This window comes from Podarcis filfolensis (assembly GCF_964270895.1).
Source record: "Podarcis filfolensis genome assembly, chromosome: 4".
Taxonomy (NCBI): domain Eukaryota; kingdom Metazoa; phylum Chordata; class Lepidosauria; order Squamata; family Lacertidae; genus Podarcis; species Podarcis filfolensis.
Window position 1 is genome coordinate 76,651,956 of NC_139607.1, and position 21,784 is coordinate 76,673,739.

A 21,784-nucleotide genomic window follows, 5' to 3' on the forward strand; every position below is an offset into this window, starting at 1 on the left:
ACGGAAATCGTGTGCTGGCGGCGCAGTGGGAGCAAGAGGCCCCATTAGCGAAAGCACACCTCTAGTTAAGAACAGTTTCAGGTTAAGAACAGACCTTCAGAACGAATTAAGTTGGTAACTAGAGGTACCACTGTATTCATAATTTAGTAACTTAAAGTATAACTGAACAGAAAATAACAAAAATGTTATTATGTAAATATATACATATACATATATATATGTATGTATGTGTATATATACATATATACATATACATATATATATATATATATATATATATATATATATATATATATAACATGCCTAGGTTTAATGTTAAACAATGCAGGACACATTTTCATATTTAAATATTAATCTCTACTATTGCACTCTTTTCAGATCTTCACCATCACACACAAGAAGCATTTTTTACATAAATCCTCAAATATAGTTCAGGTACTTAGCAGAAAAATGCAATGCAATACAAATCTAAAGCTTTGGGGGCAGCTTTAAACACATATGGCTGCTACAGTTTAGGTTATTACTGTAAGCACACTTGTACTGACTTCAGGGAAACTTGGAAGTCTTTGGTACGCAGGTGTTAATTTGAGTCTTTTAACTTTCAGATCCTCTGTCATTACAATCAGTCAGTTCATAAACACTGCTCTCAAATTCCATTACATTGTTTCCAGCACATAATTAGGTAGTCATTTTTTCACACAAAATGAATTGTGAGAACTATTTATCGGGTATTAATGTGATACAATTTTTTTGGAAGTCCATTATCAATTCCAACAATAACACTTCAGACAGAGTACTTCAGAATTACCACTATGCAACCAATAAAATAACTGAATATGCAATTGTCAGATAAACAAACACACAGGAGTATCTTTTAATCACTCAGAAAGCAGTCACATAAGATAATGATTCACTCATTCACATTACAACTACAGAAAACCCACTTAGCCTGACCACCAGTCTTTCCCATTCTCATGCTTCTGCCTATCTTGCCTGCTTCCTCTAAGTAAATATAAAAGAAATTAATTTTATGTTAACTGCATGAAAACTGTATTAATAACACACCAGCAATAACCTTTTGCTGCTGCTGGAAATAGACCATTATAATTTTGTTTTCTAGTTTTTAAACCAGAATGTATTTCCTTGCAAAGAGTTTATGATTCTTTATATCACACCTGAAGCTGTGTTCTTCACAGGTATCGACTGTACCAAAAGGGAAACTACCCAATGTTGTCTCAGTTTTCTTTCCTGTCCCATCTTGACATTTGCAGGAAGTAATTCTAGTATAAAATGCACTGCTATCAAAACAACTTCTGAACTATCCCCTTTACTTGAAATGCATCCTCTGATTTCTACATATTTATAAGCAGTGACAGAAGACATTCTCCCAAAAAAACTAGTAACTGGGTTATGAACATATAAAGCATTACTTGACACATCAACAGGTTCTCAGAGGTTTAATTGCCAAAACAAAGGATGAAAACAACAAAAGAAAAGAAAAGGATTAAGCACCTTGCCTCCAGGGCATGATCTCCTTGAAACTGCTCAATGAACTATTTTTCTGTATTACCTTATTCCATTGCTACGTTGAAATAAATTGACAATTACTTTAAAAATACCAAGTTACAGCAACTTAAAAAACAGGTGTTTTATTTAAAAGGATAGCTTTGAAAGCTGAGAAATGGATATGAATTCTGAGGAACCATTCATGTTTATCATTATTTACTTAGCCCCCTCATATCTCGAACAGAGCTGTAACTCTTGTGCATTTATTGCTCAAATGTTGTAACAGCCAATCTCTAAACATTTGCAGAGGTTCTACTATTCTGTTAGGCTGGGCCAGTGGTAAATATTTATTAGACAAAAAAATGAAATATTACTTCAAAGTGACCAATGTAACTATATCACAGGTCCTGCTTTTGCCTACAGGTTAGCATAGGATGGTTAAAAATTTGTTACAAAAGCATTTTAAGGTATCTGCCATGTAGCAGCTCTCCTCCTCATTTTATATCCAGAACAGGATGTTTCCATTCAACTGTTCCATGAGCTTTGCTGCAGCAAATCTTGCATTCAGGAGAGGCGTCAAATCTCTCATAATTAAAGTGATTCATTTCTATACCCAGTTTCCTCGCTCTCTCTTGTGTAGATTTCTAAACCTCTAACATAGGTAGAGCTAAAACCTTGCCATACAACTCTGCAATTAATGCTTGAACTACAAAGTGACTATGAGCTAATTTAACTAACATGAAATGTTTTTCCCATGTATTGGGAGCAGCACAGGGGTGGTGTGTGTGTTTGTGTGTGGAGATCAGCACCATTTAGACAGACAGCAGGCAAGAAAGCTATTTCAAACAATAAAGGTGACAATGAAGCTACCTGGTGTAACAAAGTAGTAGAGGCTCACCCAATCAACAGATTGTAAGAGACAAAACCTCTCTTCAACATGTCAAACCCAATGGGTTGCAAGGTAATAGGGTTAAATCATTCACACATTTCAGCAACAGAGGAAAGATGCCATCTGGGGCTATTCTTTAATCTTATACAATTAAAAATAGATGTACTATCAAATCCCTCTGCTTGGCAACAGACTGAAGTCACAAGACTATCTGAGAGCACCTAAAGTTGAGAATAATTAATACAATTAAATCCACTTTTTCAGATCAAGCATTTGAAGAAGCACGGGTTAGAACTGTATGGGCCTATGTGACAGAGCAGTATTCCATACACTCTCCTACTCAACAACAAAACAAGAAAGTGAACTAAAAAGGGCCAGGAGTTGGACAGAGAGTGAGAACAGGTCATAAGCACAAGGTGGAAATGTAATCTGAAGGGATCCTGGTACAAAAGCTGGCAGGAGGAAGGAAGTCTCCGTTGCTACCCCCCAAAGAAAGATCTGTGTTGGAAGAGAAGTCATCACTAATTAACAGTAAAGAAAAGGTATTACTTCCGGAGGTGTGGGATTTATCTGCCTCAGGCCTTGGGAAGTGTCACTAGGTAGATATGAGAAACCTATCAGGAGGAGGCACCAGGGATGCCATGAGTAGGAAAGTGGGCAGGAGCTTGTTAGGCAGGGCAGAGTAGAAGCATATGGCTAAAGGGAGCAAGCTCTCCAAGGACCAGTGAAAGATAAAGGGAGACCTCCCAGATTAAATGACAAAGTAGCTCATGAAGAAAGCCCCTCCCTTCAGTTTCCATGTTGGGGAAGAGGATGGAGAGGGAAGGCAGATCAGGAAGAGAACAGGCACCTGGACCAAAAAAAAAAAAAAAGGAGGGGGAGGGAGTGGGACAGAGCACGAAGGAGCACTTAGAGGACACCAGAGTAGTTAGGATCCTGCATGTTGTGGGGGGGAGGGGACGCCTGAGGGATCCGCTTTCTGATTTTTTTTTGGGGGGGGAGCGAGAGAAGAGAGGCAGCCCCATCCCCAGAGCTCTTCCTACACAGGAGCTGCGGCAGGGACCCCTGCACCCCTTACCAGGTTCAGCACGGTCTCCACGATGTCCCGGTTGCTGACCTCGCCGACTTGGATGAGTCCGATCAAGACGGCAAATTTCATGCGTATGTTGCGGATGGGCACGGACGGGTTGATCATGCCGGCGGGAAGCACCACGGACCCGGAGCCCGACGCCCGCAGCTCCCCCATCACGGCCGCCGCCGCCGAGCCACCTCCACCACCTCCTCCTCCCGTCGTCGTCGTCGTCGGTGCTGGTGGCGGTGCTGCTGCTGCTACTGCTGCTCCCGCGGCGCCTCCAACTCCTCCGCCGCTGCTGCTGGCCCCGACAGGGATGAGCCCCGCCGGCTGTGGCTCCGGCCCCGACCCCGGCTTCTCGCTCGCCATCTAGCCCCGGCCGCTGCCAACACTACCTGCCGCCGCCGCCGCCCTGGCCGAGAAGCTGCGCATCCACCGCAGCGGCACAACCGCAGCAACAGCAGCAGCAGCAGCAGCGCCCGGCGGGGCCGCAGGGAGCGGACCGAAGCCGCCGCCGCCGAAGGGCCGTCCCAGGAGCCGCTCCCGCGCCCGCCTCTATAATGAGGGATTATTATGGGCGCCGCTGCCCCGTTAGCCGAAGCCGCTCCTCCGCCGCTTCTCCCCTCACGGCGCCACAAAAGCGGCCGAGACCGGGGGCTTGCGCGCTGCGGGCCGCCGGGAGAGGCTTCGGGGCGGCGGCGGTGGGCTGGAGGGGGGGGGACGGCGCGGAGGAGAGCGGGAAGCTCGCCCCGCAGCCCCCGCTGTTGTTGTGGAGCCGGAAAACGCCGCCACCGCCGCCGCTCACTCCGCCATGTTGCCGCCCCCTGCCTGCGGTAGCCGCCAGGGCGCCTGCGCTGCGGAGCCCGTGGGGGGAGTGGCCGAGCTCCCTCAGCAGCAGCAGCAGCCCCTGCTCGCTCGCCCCGCTCCTCCTTCGCTCACTCTCGCCCGGGAGACGCCGGGAGAGGAGGCGCGGAGCTTGGCCCAGGATTCTCTCAGTCGCGGCCGTCCACCTTCTGGGTCTTGGGAGGAGAAGGAGAGGGCGGCGGCAGCGGCAAGACCGGGGCTGTTGTTGCGACTGTGAGGGGATTTGATTACACAGCGCGCGGGGTTTTGTTTTGTTTTTTTGCTTCCTCCGCCCGCCACAGACACCCCGTCCTAGTCGTCTTCTCCCCGCAATGGACACAGCAGAAGGCGACGAGACCCGCGGGCACAAGGATGCCCACAGGAGTCCGCGGCGGGTCCCTCGCAAGGACCGCGGGCCGGGTGGATGGGCAGGTGTTGTTCGCGCCTCTCCGCACACCGCGCGCGCCGGCGCCTGCTGCCTCTGGGAATCCAGCCGCCTGCCAAAAAGCGCGGGCTTCTGCTGCAGCCGCGAAAAAAGGCGTTTGTGGAGAAGGATGCGTTTGGTTTTACGTAGAGGCTCCCCAAACCTACCATCGAATGACGGCTCGCATCCCTGTCTGTGAGGACTGTACTGTAAAACATCGTCGTGGGTTTTGGCTGGCACGGCTTCCCTCCAAAACCACGGTCCTCCCAATCCATGGTGCCGCCAAGGTCTACATTTTTTAAGCATGGGATTCCCCCACAATTCAATTGGCTCTTATGGGCAGCCGCGTAAAAGTCATGCATCCAGTGTGGCACTGCCATATGCAACTGAGGCATGGATCCTGGTGGATTCTCAATACTGTATGGTTGTATGGTAGTGTTGTCATCCGTCTCTATTGGCTCCAGCATTAAAAAAAACACACAAAACAATCTAGTGCTTGCTCGTGCTGCAGGTGTGGGGAACACTGGGTACTCTGGATGTTGCTGAACTACAACTCCCATCAGCCCTGGCCATTGGTCATGCTTGCTGAGGCTGATGAGAGTTATGGTTCAGTAACATCCAGAGGGCCAAATGTTCCCCACACCTTCATTTCTGGGTCATAAAAACACAGATATTTGTGGGTTATAGTCTAAAGTCCACCCCAAATCCACTATCAAAACACAATTTGCATCTATTTCCAGGTGTTACATTGTGCAGGGACAGCATAGGCATGTGCAGCGCATTTCAATAGGGTGTGCACTGAGGGATGGTTTTTTTAGGTACTCGTTTATTGCGTACAAACTCATACTCAAATCATAAAGGGTATTATTTTTATGTCTGCAACAAATCCTCTAGAGGTAAAGAAAAAAGATGCAACTACTACACGATTGGGTTACTTTACCTTCAATGAAAGGTTAATGTGGGGGGGGGGGTGGCTTTAGCTTTACAGATTAATTATTATTATAATTATACCCTGCTCATCTGGTTGGGTTGCCTCAGTTATTCTGGGTGGCTTCCAACACATATAAAAGCATAATAAAACATCAAACATTAAAGAAATTAATAAAGAATGGCTAGTGGATGACAAAAGGCATCTGAACAACACTGAATAGCCTTGAAATAAATTAGCCTTGGTGGTAATGTACCCCCCACCCCCTCCACTATAGCCATATAAATGTAGTCAATTCATTTAACCTAAAGGGCTTTAGGAAAGCTCTTGGATAATTACATACTTTGGAATTACCTACTTTTGAGGCATATCAGCAAAGGAGATGCAGGACTGTGAATGAAATGAGAAGGTTGTAAATAAAAAAAAAAATCAGAAATGTGCCCAGACATTCTAGGCTAGTGGCCAGACCATCAGCAGCTTTTACTTACCATCTTAGGGGCCCCTTCAACACAGCAGCATGTCAAATTCATAACTTGTCAAGAATAACCACACCTCCGTTTTCTGTATAAGTTCCTATTCTTGCTTCAAGAATGAACATTCTGCTGCTCAGCCTGCAAATGAGCTGCCCAGAGCTTCATTGACATTGATTCTGCCAAGCCTGCAAATAAGTCCAAAGAGGCAGAGTAAAGGCAGATTTCCAGACACATACAACAAACCTAAATAATGACTTGTTCACATTTTTTCAATCTCTTTTCTCCACGATAAGTCATGCTAACTGGCATGTACACTATTCTATACCTGTTAACTCAGAAACTATGCTAAATTGGTTAACACTGAGTTTATTGGAACTTGCTTCCTACTAAATGTGCTTCAAGTACAGAACTCATTTCCAAATTGACAGCCTATGTATTGTAAACATGCAGTCATTTGGATTCATATGGCTCCAACTTGCTTGTAGGACAGAGACTGCATTAAAAGGGTTGGGAAAAGTTTATGGGCACAAAATGTTGTCATTGTACTTCATAGTGAAGATGTTCCAGAATTCTGATTATTTTCCAGCTCTATACTACCCTTCTGAGATGTAGCAACCAGAGCAACGGAAAAGTGTAAGCTAATAATGTTTGTGCAGGTTTGCTAATCTTACTATAACTATGGAATAAATAACAGATAGAATTAAACCAGTAAAAGAACACCAGAAGGGCCTGGTGAATTAGGCTAAAGGCCCATCTGGTCTAGAATAAGGTTACCAGACGTCCCCATTTCCCAGGGACAGTCCCCGGATTTACAAATCAGTCCCCTGACAAAATCCTATAATTCCTACTGAAGTTGAAAAGTGTCCCCAGATTCATTGAAAAAAAAATCTGGTAACCTTAGTCTAGAATCACTTTCTCACGTTGGCCAACCAGATGTTCAGGGGAAGCCTGCAAGCCAAACCTGAGCGCAACAGCGCACTCCCCAACTGCAATTTCCAGCAACTGGTATTCAGAGGTGTCCTCCAACAGTGGAGATAGAACTTAGCCATCATGGGTAGTACCCATTGACAGCCTTATCCTCCATAAATTTATCTAATCCTCTTTTAACACCCATCCAACTTGGGTGGTCACTGACTTAAAGCCACCTGAGTTTATTGCCTCTTGTGGGAGCACATTCCATAGTGTAACGTATCTTCTTTGTTTTATGCTTAAGAATATAATTTCTTGTGTCTTTTAAAATCAAATCAAAGACCTCGCTATTTATGCAGAACTAGCTCCAGTTTACGTTTAAACAATTTAGATCTAATTTATGTCAATATTCACAGAAAACTATGATTTTTTGGATTAATCATTGCCTAGGATGGCAGTGGAGGGCGCTGTACTCTGATAATTCCACACCATTCTGGTAGGGTAACTACAGAATGTGGTTCTAAGGGTACATCTTCTCTGCCTTGTGCCATTTCTCTTACCTCACATGCTATTTTGCACCTATCTAGAGTGTATGGGCTAGTAAACTCCAAAGATGCTGATGGAAAGCAGTGCAGCTGACCATGGACTTGGTATTCTAACTGTTCTGAATAGGGCTTCACTTCTCCTTAAGAGTTTGTAGCTTGGAAATGCTTTTAGAGTTATCCTTGCTTGTGGATGCCCATGGGCACATGAAGCTTGGAGCACCTTACACCTTGTACACCCCTCCTAAATAAATACAATCTTGTCACAGTTGTCCATGTACTGGACAAATCAAGGTTAGATGCATTATATGTGGGAATGCCTATAAAAAGTGATTAGAAAAGTTCAACTGCATCAGGAGACAGCAGCCAGATTATTAACAGGGACCTTCCTTCCTAAATGAATTTCTTGGATATTGAAACTGGCTTCCTGTATGTTTCCTGGAACAGTTCAAAGTGGTGTGTTTAATGTGTTGTTGTTGTTTCATCGTTTAGTCGTGTCTGACTCTTTGTGACCCCATGGACCAGAGCACACCAGGCACTCCTATCTTCCACTGCCTCCCGCAGTTTGGTCAAACTCATGTTGGTAGCTTCGAGAAAACTTTCCAACCATCTGGTCCTCTGTCATCCCCTTCTCCTTGTGCCCTCAATCTTTCCCAGCATCAGGGTCTTTTCCAGGGAGTCTTCTTTTCTCATGATGTGGCCATGATCTGTCCTTCCAATGAGCACTCAGGGCTGATTTCCTTAAGAATGGATAGGTTTGATCTTCTTGCAGTCCATGGGACTCTCAAGAGTCTCCTCCAGCACCATAATTCAAAAGCATCAATTCTTCAGCGATCAGCCTTCTTTATGGTCCAGCTCTCACTTCCATGCATCACTACTGGGAAAACTATAGCTTTAACTATATGGACCTTTGTCGGCAAGGTGATGTCTTTGCTTTTTAAGATGCTGTCAGTGTTTGTCATTGCTTTTCTCCCAAGAAGCAGGTGTCTTTTAATTTCATGACAGCTGTCACCATCTGCAGTGATCATGGAACCCAAGAAAGTAAAATCTCTCACTGCCTCCATTTCTTCCCCTTCTATTTGCCAGGAGGTGATGGGACCAGTGGCCATGATCTTAGTTTATTTTTTTGATGTTGAGCTTCAGACCATATTTTGCGCTCTCCTCTTTCACCTTCATTAAAAGGTTCTTTAACTCCTCCTCACTTTCTGCCATCAAGGTTGTGTTATCTGCATATCTGAGGTTGTTGATATTTCTTCCGGCAATCTTAATTTCGGTTTGGGATTCATCCAGTTCAGCCTTTCGCATGATGAATTCTGCATATAAGTTAAATAACCTATAAAACACCAAATAATTAATCAAAAAGAGCAGAAAACTAAAGGAATAACAGCAATCAAAAACCTCTTAAAACAGATAAGTATTGTATCCCTTCCAATGAAGCTGAATGTTGCAAGATTCAGGATAGACTAGGGTCACATCCACACCATGCATTTAAAGTACCCTTGTTGTTGTTTAGTCATTTAGTCGTGTCCGACTCTTTGTGACCCCATGGACCAGAGCACGCCAGGCACTTCTGTCTTCCACTCCCTTCCGCAGTTTGGTCAAACTCATGCTGGTAGCTTCGAGAAAAAGTACCCTTATTCCAATTTAATAGTCATGCCCACCCCCAAGAGTCCTGGGGACTGTAATTTGTTAAGGGTCTCCTAACAACTCTCTTTACACATTGCATAATTAAGCTGTGGAATTCACTATCGTGAGATATAGTAAGGTTCCCCCAACTTTAAAAGTGGTTTGGACAAATCCATAGAGTATAAGGCTATGAATGGTCATGTTCCGCTTCCACAGAGGCCATAAGCCTCTGAATACCACTTGCTAGGACTCCCAAATGGGAAGAGTACTATTGTCCTTGTGTGCTGCTTGCAGGATTCCCAAAGTCATCTGGTTGGCTACTGTGAGAACAGGATGGGCCTTTGATCTGATCCAGTTCATGTTATGCTCTCCAAAAGTTCCAAACCTCTCTAGGGAAGCAATTTTACAGCTTTGAAACATTTGCAGTGACGGCCCTGCTTTGTGTTAACCAACTGAAGTGAACCTATCTATACATAGCCCACAACTTGGTCATCAGTAAACTTTGCCTGGGCATTCATTGAAAAAAGCAGTGTGCTTCCTTTTATTCCACATTTTCTGGAGAGGCATACATTTGCTTTTACCTTCTGATTTCTCAAAAAAAAGAAAAAAAGTGATCCTCATAGGAGCTGAGTCTGTGTGGAGCTTCTAGGCTAATTGCTAGCATTCTTTCTGTTGCTGACACAAAAACCAGACAACAGCTTTGGGTTTTTTTAGGTTTTTTAAAGGTGGGGTTTTTTAGTGGTCTCTTTGATTCAATGATTTTCCTAGTCCTGAGGGGAAACAATTCTCAGTTAGTCCCAAGACTACCACTTCCTCATTGGAGCTTGTTGTGCTCATCAAATATTTTCTGCATAGCTGAGGTAATTTCAAGGACTTCAAACTTTTAAGTGAGATTATAGGCTTTTTCAGCCTTGGTAGAAATCCACTATCATTTCTGAGATATGCAATGTTATATCACCAACATAATGCACTGCAGCAAAAGCGTTTAAGGCAAGTAAGAACATAACTACTAGAGTAGTTATTATCTGAAATCAAAAAGTCTCACAATGTGCAGAAATTCTTTTTTTTAAGACTCCAACTTGGCAACACCATTATTAGACAGAATCCAAAAGAACAAATTGTGTTGCTTCCCTTACTTTTACCATTTTCTTTTGTCCCCTGTCTGTGTAGTAAAAAAAATATATCTGTAGGTGATGGTGAAATGTTTTGAATGAATAATTTCCCATGCTTTTATTTTATTATATCAGTAATTTAGTGAAAGTGATGACAAAAACTGAATTATAAGGACTGCCTGAACCAAAATGATATCCTGCTGCTGTGAACACTTATACAGTGTCTTTAATATCCTGAGTATTGCTGTGGTGGTGAAGAATAAATTGCAGCAATCACAAATTATTTTTCATTAATAAAATAGAACATTATTCTTGTTTAGTCGGGTTTTTGCTAGGTTCTGTTCATAAAAGGTTGTTACAACTGATGGATTCATATACTTGAAAGTAAACAACAATGCTTTGCAGTCTCAATGAGGCAAAATGGACATTCTGTTCCTCTTTGAATGTTCAGCACAAAGAACCGGGGGAGAGAGACAAGCTACAGTAATAACAACAATATTACGCTATTTTGGCCCCTCTTGTTCCATCTTCACTCACAGTATGTAATAGCCTTCCACAGTCAGATTTATAGCCGATTGTGTCACATTTTGGCCTCTAGCATATCACCCAGACTAGTGTTTGATTTGGTAGTTCATCCTACAGCTACTGGTCCTAAATCAAGAACAGATAAAAGCATGGGCACGGATGATCAACTGATACCAACTAGTAGTTCTACTGGTAAAATAGTTTTTAGTTGGAAGGCAGCAGGGCAACAGGATAAAGGCAGCTCTATGGCAACAGGATAAAGGCAAGTGCAAACTGTGCATATCCCACAGAAATTTTCAAGTTAGTGCTGTGCTGAAAATTTCCCCCTCGTTTTTTTTCTACCGTTCTCCATCAATCGATGAGAAATGGAATTGCATTTTAAAAGTATATAAGGGAGAGAACATTTTGGGAGAAAAAAAAGCATGGGTGGGATGCCGGGTTTTGTTGCATTAACCTTATATCAAGCTGGCTAATGTTTGAATTCTGCAAATCCACTCTTGAATGGCCTGCATTCTGCAGCCTTCCTGGGAGCTCACATTTCCTGGAAATGTGGGTTGGGGTATTATTTAGGAGTTTGTTGTTATCGTTATTGATATTAATTTTTGTATATTTATATTTAGATCTTACTATGATTTATATGGAAATTGTTTCAATTTGGTTGTGTACCTATTGATGTGTTTTGTTTATTGTTTAAGACTACTTTTGTTATACAGTAAGCCCACAGTTTAGGGACGCGGGTGGCCCTGTGGGTTAAACCACAGAGCCTAGCACTTGCCGATCAGAAGGTTGGTGGTTCAAATCCCTGCGACGGGGTGAGCTCCCGTTGCTTGGTCCCAGCTCCTGCCAACCTAGCAGTTTGAAAGCACATCCAAGTGCAAGTAGATAAATAGGTACCGCTCCGGCGGGAAGGTAAACAGCGTTTCCGTGCACTGCTCTGGTTCGCCAGAAGCGGCTTAGTCATGCTGGCCACATGACCTGGAAGCTGTACGCCGGCACCCTCAGCCAATAAAGCGAGATGAGCGCCTCAACTACAGAGTTGGCTATGACTGGACCTAATGGTCAGGTGTCCCTTTACCTTTAAGCCCACAGTTTATGCAGGGGTTATGTTGTGAGGATTGCTCCTAGAGCCAAAACTGCAAACGCATGGGGTTCAATGATGGGTGGGATTGGCAAAGTATTTTTTTCAATGGATACCAGCCCCCTTTCTGTTCCCCTTTTTATTTTTTTGCCAAGCACATGAAGCTCCATGTGCACATGTGCTCTATGTAACTTGTGGGCTGACTGTATTTGTAATTATGTATTTTTTCCATGTTGTAAACTGCCTTGAGCATAACAACAACAACAATTTTATTATTGATATGCCACCAATCTGACTGGGTTGCCCCAGCATGGTTTTAACTATGTAAAGGAGGCATATAAATAAAGTAAGTGTGTGTGTGTGTGTGTGTGTGTGTGTGTGTGTGTGTGTGTGAAATCTCAGGTGAGATTTATCATAAGCATAGGAAACTAGGAAACATACTGTGCGCCTGACAGCTGTTCCTTTTTTAAAAAAAATAGAAGTTTTTTCCTTTTTAAAGAAAGCAGTGCAAAAAGTTAAAAGGAACAACTTTCTTTACAAACAATAACAGTGAGTACATCAATCTCAGGTGCTCAGTAGCCAGCATCCCCAGCTTTCTGAGCTTCAATTAAAGCTCCAGGAAGGATGTTTTGAGGTAACACCTCATGGGGCTTTTTCAGATCATGAAGCACAGGGCAGCCAGGGAGGCTGCAGTGTGCTACACACACCACCCACTGCTATCTCACAAAGATAAAGCAAAACTCAACCCTACATCCACCAAAACTCTGTAGAAATGTGAAAGTTCCCTGGGAATGAAGGAGAAAAATGAAGCCAATTTAATGGAGAATAAGTCTTTTGTGAAACTGGAGGAGAGGTTTTTACACAGGATTAGTTTAAGTTCATGGGGACAAGTCAAGAACTGGGCATATACGCAAATACAATTTTCTTAGCAAAGGAAAACATGGTCAAACAATCAGGAAATGTGCTTATGCTTAGAGAAGCTTGCTTGCATTCCAGGAAGGGTCCAATTTATTTATTCACATTTACTAAGACAAACTGTAGCTCAATGCGGCTTGAAATAGCACACACACAGCAACCCACAATTTATTGCGGTTACCATTTGAAAATAAGTTGAAAAGCCACAATTCAGAGTCAAATCTACCCACCATTCAAACAGAACCACAGGGCAACAGATACATAAAATGGTTTTCTGTTGAGAAAAAAATCTGCCTGCCACCTAAATATTCAGCGTTGGTTGCACATGGGTCTCTTGGGTGAAGTTCCACAGGACACGTATTCCATTGTTCCTTGTATAATGATGTATGAATCAGTAGCGTGCCTGTGCAATTAGGATTGGAAGCAAATGCTGAAGGCACCGGTGTTAGCAACCACTCTACGAACTCTGGTGGGTTCCAGCAATCACCCTGACAAATGCTAACAACAACAACAGCTGGTTTAATGGGAGCAGCACGGAAGCTTGTAGCCCCCGAGGGGGTTACGCATAAGAAGTGGGTTTAAATTACAAGTCAGGATACAGCAGGCTTCTGTGGCTGCCAGTTCAACAGTAGGCCTGGACATGTTCTCCCATATATCAGGCCCTTCTCTTCTAGGGATTTTATAACACCACCAGTTTGCTGCCAAACTGCTAATAAGGATCTTCTGCTTAGAGTTGAAGCAGAATCTGCAGTGGTGCCTCAGCAGCCTTCACAGACCTTTTCCTAGGCTATAGTCCTCGCTAGTCACAGTCACATCATACATTTAAAGCACCATTTTTATAGTCACAGAGAATCCTGGAAACTGAATTCATTAAGGGTGCTGACCTCACAGAGCTACAATTCCCAGCACCCTTAAGAAACGTCCGTTCCCAGGATTCTTCATGACTGCTAAAGTGGTATAAATGGGTGTCAAATGTGTGGTGTCAATGTGACCTCTCTCAGCAACATCTGGAGGGCCACATGTTCCTTATTCAGGTCTTAGATGAAGCACCCACTCGATGTGGTGGTAAGTTTCATACAACTTAATTGAAAGCATACAATGATTCACCTCCAACTGTCATAAGGCAATTAGTCTTCAACTGCAACTACTATTGTCACGCATTGGTTTAGTCAAAGTGTCTGCTAAGCACTGTGAGCTAAACAAAAAAACTGATACAGAGACCTGTGTTGATGTTATCTCTCTTGGATTATTCAAATGAGATATGCACAAACCATATGCCCCTGTTCACTCCTCCATCCCTCCTCCTTTCTCAGTGCTTCACTGCTTAATTAATTAATTAATTAATTAACCGCTGGGTTAATTAAGCATAGTTTCCCATTTTGTGTTAACTGAGGAACAATGGTTAGTGAATTTGAAACAATCCTGATTTGTTCTGAACCTAATAACTACAGTTTCCTGGTTAACAGGAAACAATGGTTAATGAATCCCATAAGTCTTTAGTCATGGCACACCAATAAGAGAGAGGAAAGAAGTAGGCATGAAGCTCATAAATATCTTTCCTTAATAAACTGAGGTACTTGTGGACTGAATCAATCTCTACTCAAAGGTAAACTGAGTCGTGTTTATAGTAATGTTCATATCAGTGAGTCAGTATAGAAATAATGGGTTGCAAATGCAATACATATTATACTGAATAATATAACAAAAAGAATTCTGAAGCATTCTCTCTAACATTATCCCAGTAATTAGTGTTTTTGAAAATAAAGTTACATTTGCTATGAAAAAAACTTCAGCTTCTTAAAATAATCAAACTAGCCTTCTTTATAAGCAAGTGCATTGTTTACATTTAGCTGAAGAAACAGGAAGGAATTCTTTAGAAACAATTTTTTTAAAAAATTGCATATGTGTTGCATGAAACAGGAGACAATGCAAAATAAAGTCGTGTGCTTGCTTTAGCCACCCCCCTCCCCCAATAATTACTATAAAATTATAACTACACTGAAACATCATATAGTGTGTAGTTTGTATTAACAGAAACTTGGCCACCAACAACTATTGGCCACTAACCTAGATGGCTTTAAAAGAGGATTAGACCAATTCATGGAGGATCAAGCTATCAATGGCTACCAACCCTGATGGATAGGTTCGTCCTCCACTGTTGAAGGCAATATGCTTTTGACTACCAGTTGTTGCAAATGGGAGAATGCTGTTGTGCTCAGGTCCTTCTTGCTCCCCATAAACATCTGGTTGGTCACAGTGAGAACGGAGCAGTAGACTAGATGGGCCACCATTCTGTTCCAGCTGTGCTATTCTTACATTCTTTTTAGGACTTCGTTGTTTTTGAGAAACTGCAGGACTGTGGTTATAAATTGCTTAGAAGCATACTCTCATAGAATTGCAGAGTTGGAAGAACCCACAAGGATCATGTAGTCTAACCATGTGCATTGTAGAAATATTTTGCTCAACACATTTCATGTGCAAATGCAAGAGTTGCTAATTCAGATCATTATAATTCAGCCCCTGTAGCTGGCCCTATCTAGTCCATTAAGGAAAAAGGTCGTGGACCTAACTCTGCCCTTGGTAGCCATCCATCTCCAGTAGTGAACCACAGGATTGGATTCCATACCATATCAATATTGGCTAAATAACATGTCTGTTAAATCAAACATAATTAAACAGCATCTAATTTGAGCATGGACATATTAAACACACATAAAGTTTTCTTTAATATGGGTGCTTTAGTAAAAATAACAATGCATTTCAATCCACACTCTAATTTCCACATTGTATGTCCCTGGACTGCATGCCTGGCCTAACTGAACCTACTTTTGACAACAGCATTATAAAAATTAAACCAAACCAGGTTTCCAAACTGCTATTCCTTCAGGACCTATCTTTCAGATTGCAAACAGCGAGACAGAGTTTCTAGGCACAAAACAGTTTTGAAATTAGCTGCGGTATCTTGATTTTGCTTTTCAGAGGCCATCAGATAGCAAGAAGCTGTGCTTGGATATGAGTACTGAAGATGGTGATCTGAATGAATTTGCACAAATTAAGGAGCCTCATCCTGAAAGGTACTCTGATAGTGCGTGCATATTTACATTATAAAACTGTGGCCTGTGTGTGCACGTCAGGAGAAATTTTTTTTGAGGTTTCTACTGCAGATGATCACCTGAGGAAATGAGAAAGAAGCCAGGGGAAAAGTTAAAACCCTTCATGAAATCCACAGAATGCAGAAGCAGATGTGCATTTTTGTTGGGGCTTTAGCTGGTCTCTTTCCACTGTTACAATATAAGTGGCTTTTGGAAGTTCAGAAGAATCACCATTGTGGCACCCATGGGCATCGGTGTGCCAACTATTACCTTCTATGGGGCCCACAAAAGGTCTCAGTAAATATCCACCCCCCTAAAAAAAATCCACAGTACATTAGAGACAGTTTTCTCTTCTTTAATTTGTGTTTGCAATGGCTCAGTCTTTCCTACACTGAACATGCGCCCACAGAAAGCACACTGGTGGCTGATGTGGTTGCCTGGTTTTTATTTTGTTTTTATTAAGGGAGGCAGTTGATGGGGTGTATGTTAAAGTTATACATTTGATGAACATAAAATGCTGTATTTAAGTGCATTATGGGGTTTTTTAAATATCGGGACAGAACTGGGTTTATTTTACTTGGTGTGGTAGGCGGTCTTGTGATTGCATCATAAGCTTTAGATCTTGTGACTCAACAGGAGATCTGAAATCTGAGTACCTGCACACACACCCCTCTCTCTCTCTCTCTCTCTCTCTCTCTCTCTCTGTGTGTGTGTGTGTGTGTGTATGTAAATGAGACTGTGTGCAACACAGAGAGACACAAGATACTGAGCTGCCAGCATGCAGAGGAAGGAGAGAGACACATTTTGATGTTAGCAATAAAAGCCTTTAAAGTTTCTTAGGTTCTCTCTGGGACCAGAGGGAGATGTACTTTATGGAACTGAACCATCGCAAGGTTTTTTTGTTTTTTTGCATTGTACAGTATATTTTTTTGTTATTTAGTAACATTTAAGTATTTAAGACTGTTTTCACCTGCAGTAAAGCTTGAAAAGTCATTTCTTGTGGTAAAGAAAGTTTATTTCTGCACATCTGGGTCTTCCATTGTACAACTCTAACAGGAGGGCATGCACTGACCATTTTGTGCTCCTGTCTCCTGCTCTTTTAGACGTGGCAGCCATTTTTTGTTATGCCACACCCCATGGCAGCCATTTTCTGACTGGTGCCCATGGCACTTTTTCAGAATTCTGTGACTCTGTTGACTCAGAAATTTGGCAATCCTGGTTCAGAGGGTACCTCTAATTTTGCAAAGATGCTAGATGCATGAGTGTGCTTTATGGGGAAAGAGCAGAAGGCGGACGAATGGGGAGAAAAGGCAGCCATAGAAGAAGCAGCAGCCCTCTTTTGGAGACAGTGGGAACTCATTCCCCACTGCTGGATGGCTTCCTTGACATTGGGCTTCCTCATAATTTGCCAGGAAAAGGGTGTGTCTGAGGAAACACATATGCAAAGCACAGGAAGGAGTCCTGTGGTTAGAGATTGAAAGCCAGAAAATAAATCTCTTCCCCCGGGCTGAAGCCAAAGGCTCCCAAATTCCACTGCTTAAAAAAATTTCCTGGGAAAATATTCCCAGGAAAAGATGGATTGTATACCATCATTGGGCTCTGGCGTTTCTGTCAGGAATGAACGAGATCATTTGGAAGCACTTATGTACAAAGTTCCGCAGGCATTTCAACAACACTTCCCAGTTAAATATGTGAAATGTTGTTAAAAGGCTTAGAAATGTCACACAAAGTAATCCACTTTTCAATATGGATCTATAGACATAAAATTGGAGCCAAATATGTTCATTCATACATGGAAGGGCAGCTTTACACATTGTGTTGGAGTGGTTCACAGTCACACAAAGTTATCCACTTTTCAATATGGATCTATAGACATAAAATTGGAGCCAAATATGTTCATTCATACATGGAAGGGCAGCTTTACACATTGTGTTGGAGTGGTTCACAGTAAGTAACTCACTGCATCCACTTTTAGTATAGTTTGATTTAGTATAGCCTGTTTTTCTGTACACACATACCTGGGAGCAAATGCCATTGAACTTAATGGAACCTGCTTGGGCTTATGCATGCCTTGAATTGTGCTGTAGACAAGCCTATATGAAACAAATACACCTACTAGAGAGCACAAATCTTTTTGACAGTTTTTATGTGCCAATACAGTGCTATAGTTATTATATGGTACCCAAATAACCACTGCTCTTTTGCCATTTAATCTTCTGAATGCCTATTCAGACATGAACCTAACTGACCCTTGGACCTTCATCTGAGGTCTTCCACAGGTCCCCCTCTGAGGAAGGTTCAGAAGACGGTAACAAGGAAGAGGGGCTTTTCAGTTGTGGCTCCCAAATGTGGAATGCACTCCCCAGTGTGGTTGATCTGGTGCCTTCATTGACATCTTTTAGGCTCCAGGTAAAGACTTCTCTTTTTTCTCAGGCTTTTGATAGACTTAGGTGGTTTTGTTTGTTATTAGTGTGCTTCCAAAGCTTCCTGTGGCTGTTATGTCTTCTTCTTCATCATCTTCATCTTCATCATCTTCATCATTGTTTTATGGTATTGTCTTGAATATATCCAAGAGTAGGTCATCAAAACAAACTGAACATCACATTCCCCCCCCCCATCCCTGCCTGTCAGTTCACCTGGATTATAGGCCTTGCCTAACTTTGTTCCTTCCTACTGGATTTTTTTTTTTAATGAACCCTGACCCTAGGTTGAGTTCTGTCATTCTAAGAAGAAGCTGTACAATAATTTCTTTCTGCTTTTGTAAGCTGCATTGAATAAATGCTGTGCAATTTTAAACGAAGTTGTTGCATTGTTGCTTTCATTTTTTTTAATTCTAATATTATTTTTGGCATGAAGACATAGAAAATATATTTTCCCATTTGCATGCAGAATTAGTTCACAATATTTAACAGATACAGTTTTAGTATGAGATAAAATCAGGAGCTACTTTGGCTAGAACTAGAAACCTTGGGTTTTATTTGTAGCTATCCTGCTTAGAACATTTTGTTGGCAATGAAGAACGGTCAGGCTCTGGTGTGGCCCTGCCCACTCAGGTTGGTGACTGGACACTCCTGAAGCAGGAAGGGTGATGAATGACTTCCTGTCTGGACTGGAACCTTGCCTGAGATGCAAGATCTTCCAGGGTCTGGTGTGTTCCCTGCTTTTCATGCCCAACTTCTGACATTGTTCTTTGGTTTTTATCTTTGCATTTGCCCATATCTCTTGCTGTATGGTTCTGGCTCTTGATTTTCTCCATGTCTTCTTCCTCTGGCTTGTTCCTCAGCCCTAGCTCAATTCCTGGTTCTTGGCTCCCAGCTCATCTTGGACAGCTGTCTGTAGCTCAGCCCAGACAGATAGGATTATTAATGGACCTAGTAGAAGCCTTTTCTCAGTTATCTTTTCAATTACCTCCTTAAACTTCTGCCAAAAATTATTTGCTTCTGGACAAGTGAACTATATGTGGAAACAACAACCTTCCTCCTTATGTCACCTGCAATCAGGGATGGAAAATTCTGTCAATTTTTGGATTCTCATTCTCTCCCCCCCCCCCCCATTCTACAGTTTTCACACTTTGGCAACGATTTGTCATTTTTCAAATCCTCAAGGAAATTTGTCAGCTTCTTAGAACAGATTTCTCTTAATATGCACATTTTTAAAATGTAATTTTGCCTGATATGCACACCCCCCCCAAGCAATTTCCCCTGATATAGTGCTTTTTATATGAGATTTTCACCATTGTGTGAATTTTATGCACAAACTTCCCCATGATTTAGATATTTTTGTACACATTATTTGGTTGGAGAACTGCATTACAAAATTCAAAGAAACGCGAATTTTTAAAGATAGCTGTGTTTTGGTTCATATGTTGTTTGAAAAAGTGCAAATAAGGTTGTTTGATTATAGGTTTTGCCTGTCACCTTCTCTCTCTCTCTCTCTCCCCCTCTGCTGTACTATACCACTTAATGCATATTTTTGTAACCACTTTGGCAAAATGGAAGAGCTCGCCTCCTTCCCCAGCAAGCTATTAAGTGATGATGTCAGCTTTCCATTGGGATGGAATGTTACGTGTTTTTTAAAAACACTTATCCCAAGATGTATGCTTAACAATTTTGACTTCAGTGGAGACACCTCCAAAACAGAAGATTAAGAATGGTGAGGGAGAGCTTGCTTGAAACTGTGCATCTGAACATGAAGAAAAAAGCAACGTTACAAATTACCTGTTGTGCTTGCTAACTAGAGGATGTCTCTGTTTAATAATGCTTGGGAATTATTTTTGTTGGTAGGCTGCCAATGTTCTGTTTGTAAACTGAATTAGAACAGTTTGTTAAGGGGGTGGAAAGAAGTACAGACTGCAAAGGGGAAGCAGAAAAGGAAGATGGTGAAAGATTATGTTGTTCTCCGGCAGAGTGATGTTGACTGACAAAGGGCACAATCCATTGGGAATATCTTACACACACACACACACACACACACACACACACACACACAAACACCACATGGAGGAACAGTGAAAAAAACAGTGCATATAAAAGTGTGCAAAATATGATTTCTTCATCTTTAAGTATCTTAAACTTGGAAGAAGATAATAAATACATGTTTTCACACTTTAATAAAGCAATTTAACATTTTGGCCAGGCAACTAGCCTTAATCATTTTGTTGACTGGATGGCAGCTAAACCACACTCCTAAATTAAGATGTTAAGTTACTGGCTCACAATCTTGTCCAGGGTCACCAAGTCCCCCTCCCCAAGCTCTTCTCCTGTGCCATTAATGGCACTTGGGTATATAGTCATTTAAAAGGCGATACTTTTCTTGGTGTGAAAATAAAGTGACTAAAAATATTTGCCCAATTTCCGGATGTCAAAGACACAGGTGCCAGGCCGGCAAAATGCTGGCAGTTCTAATATTGGTCACATGTCTATGTTCCAATATATGCCTGTATTTATTGCTAGGAAGCTAGAAAAGAAAAGTGATCGTAGAAAACTGCTGTCGGCTTGCCACAAGGGTGATCAGATGCAATGGCACAGCTCCTACGCCTAAGATTTGAGCTGAAGAGGAAATTCCAGCAGGTGCACTTACTGTGTCTTGCAAGCTTGTGACCTGGTCTCCACTAGCAACAAAATGGGTTGGCAGAATTCTGAGGTAATAGAGTGGGCTCCTTGATTTCATGTGGCAGGCGGTGGATGCTATTTTTAATGCTCCTATGCATTTAAAAACCCCACTACTTGCAAGTAAGAAAACTTGTACATCAGGTGAAAGATGTCCCTTTCTGTGCTAGTTTCCTCCTTTGCCAGAGATTCGTCTTTTAAAGAGAAACCCCCTCAAGGGAGCATTAAAAAACAAACACTCAATATAATCTCCCCTTTACAATCTCTAGTGACCCAATTCTTCCAAGCTCCTCTTTTCTGCTGCTACATGTGTAACCATGCCATGCAACTATTACAACAAACAGGGACCTTGTCTTCCTTTGTGTCTAGTCCTTTGTGTCTTGTCACCAGAATGTAGCCTGTTTTGCAGAGGAATTTCCAGTCTAAAATTAGAACCAAAGATACAAGTTGGACCAAAAACAAATGCAAAGGCTTGAGCCACTTAGCCTTGTAGCACATGATGTGGGAAGATGTCACAGTAAATGGACCCTTTAAAGTAGGAGATATATAAACATGACTTGCTGAGCATTTTTCCCTTCATGGTAGCCTCTTCAACCAAGGGTAGAGAAATCAGAAAGGGGTTGTTTGCTTCGATGGACAAGCAGGTGGCACTAGGGACGCAGGTGGCACTGTGGGTTAAACCACAGAGCCTAGGACTTGCCGATCAGAAGGTCGGCAGTTCGAATCCTCATGACGGGGTGAG

General features: G+C 42.2%; 1 protein-coding gene across 3 annotated transcripts in view; it reads right to left on the bottom strand.

Moving 5' to 3' along the window:
• Positions 1–4,309, bottom strand: part of NBEA (neurobeachin) — a 361,568-nt gene extending 357,259 nt beyond the window's left edge. For all 3 annotated transcript variants that reach the window (XM_083608943.1, XM_083608944.1, XM_083608945.1), the window contains exon 1: positions 3,474–4,309. In XM_083608943.1, coding sequence (XP_083465069.1) covers positions 3,474–3,836 — 363 coding nt within the window. In that variant the 5' untranslated portion in view covers positions 3,837–4,309. The remainder of the gene's footprint in view (positions 1–3,473) is intronic.
• Between the last annotated feature and the right edge of the window lie 17,475 nt (positions 4,310–21,784).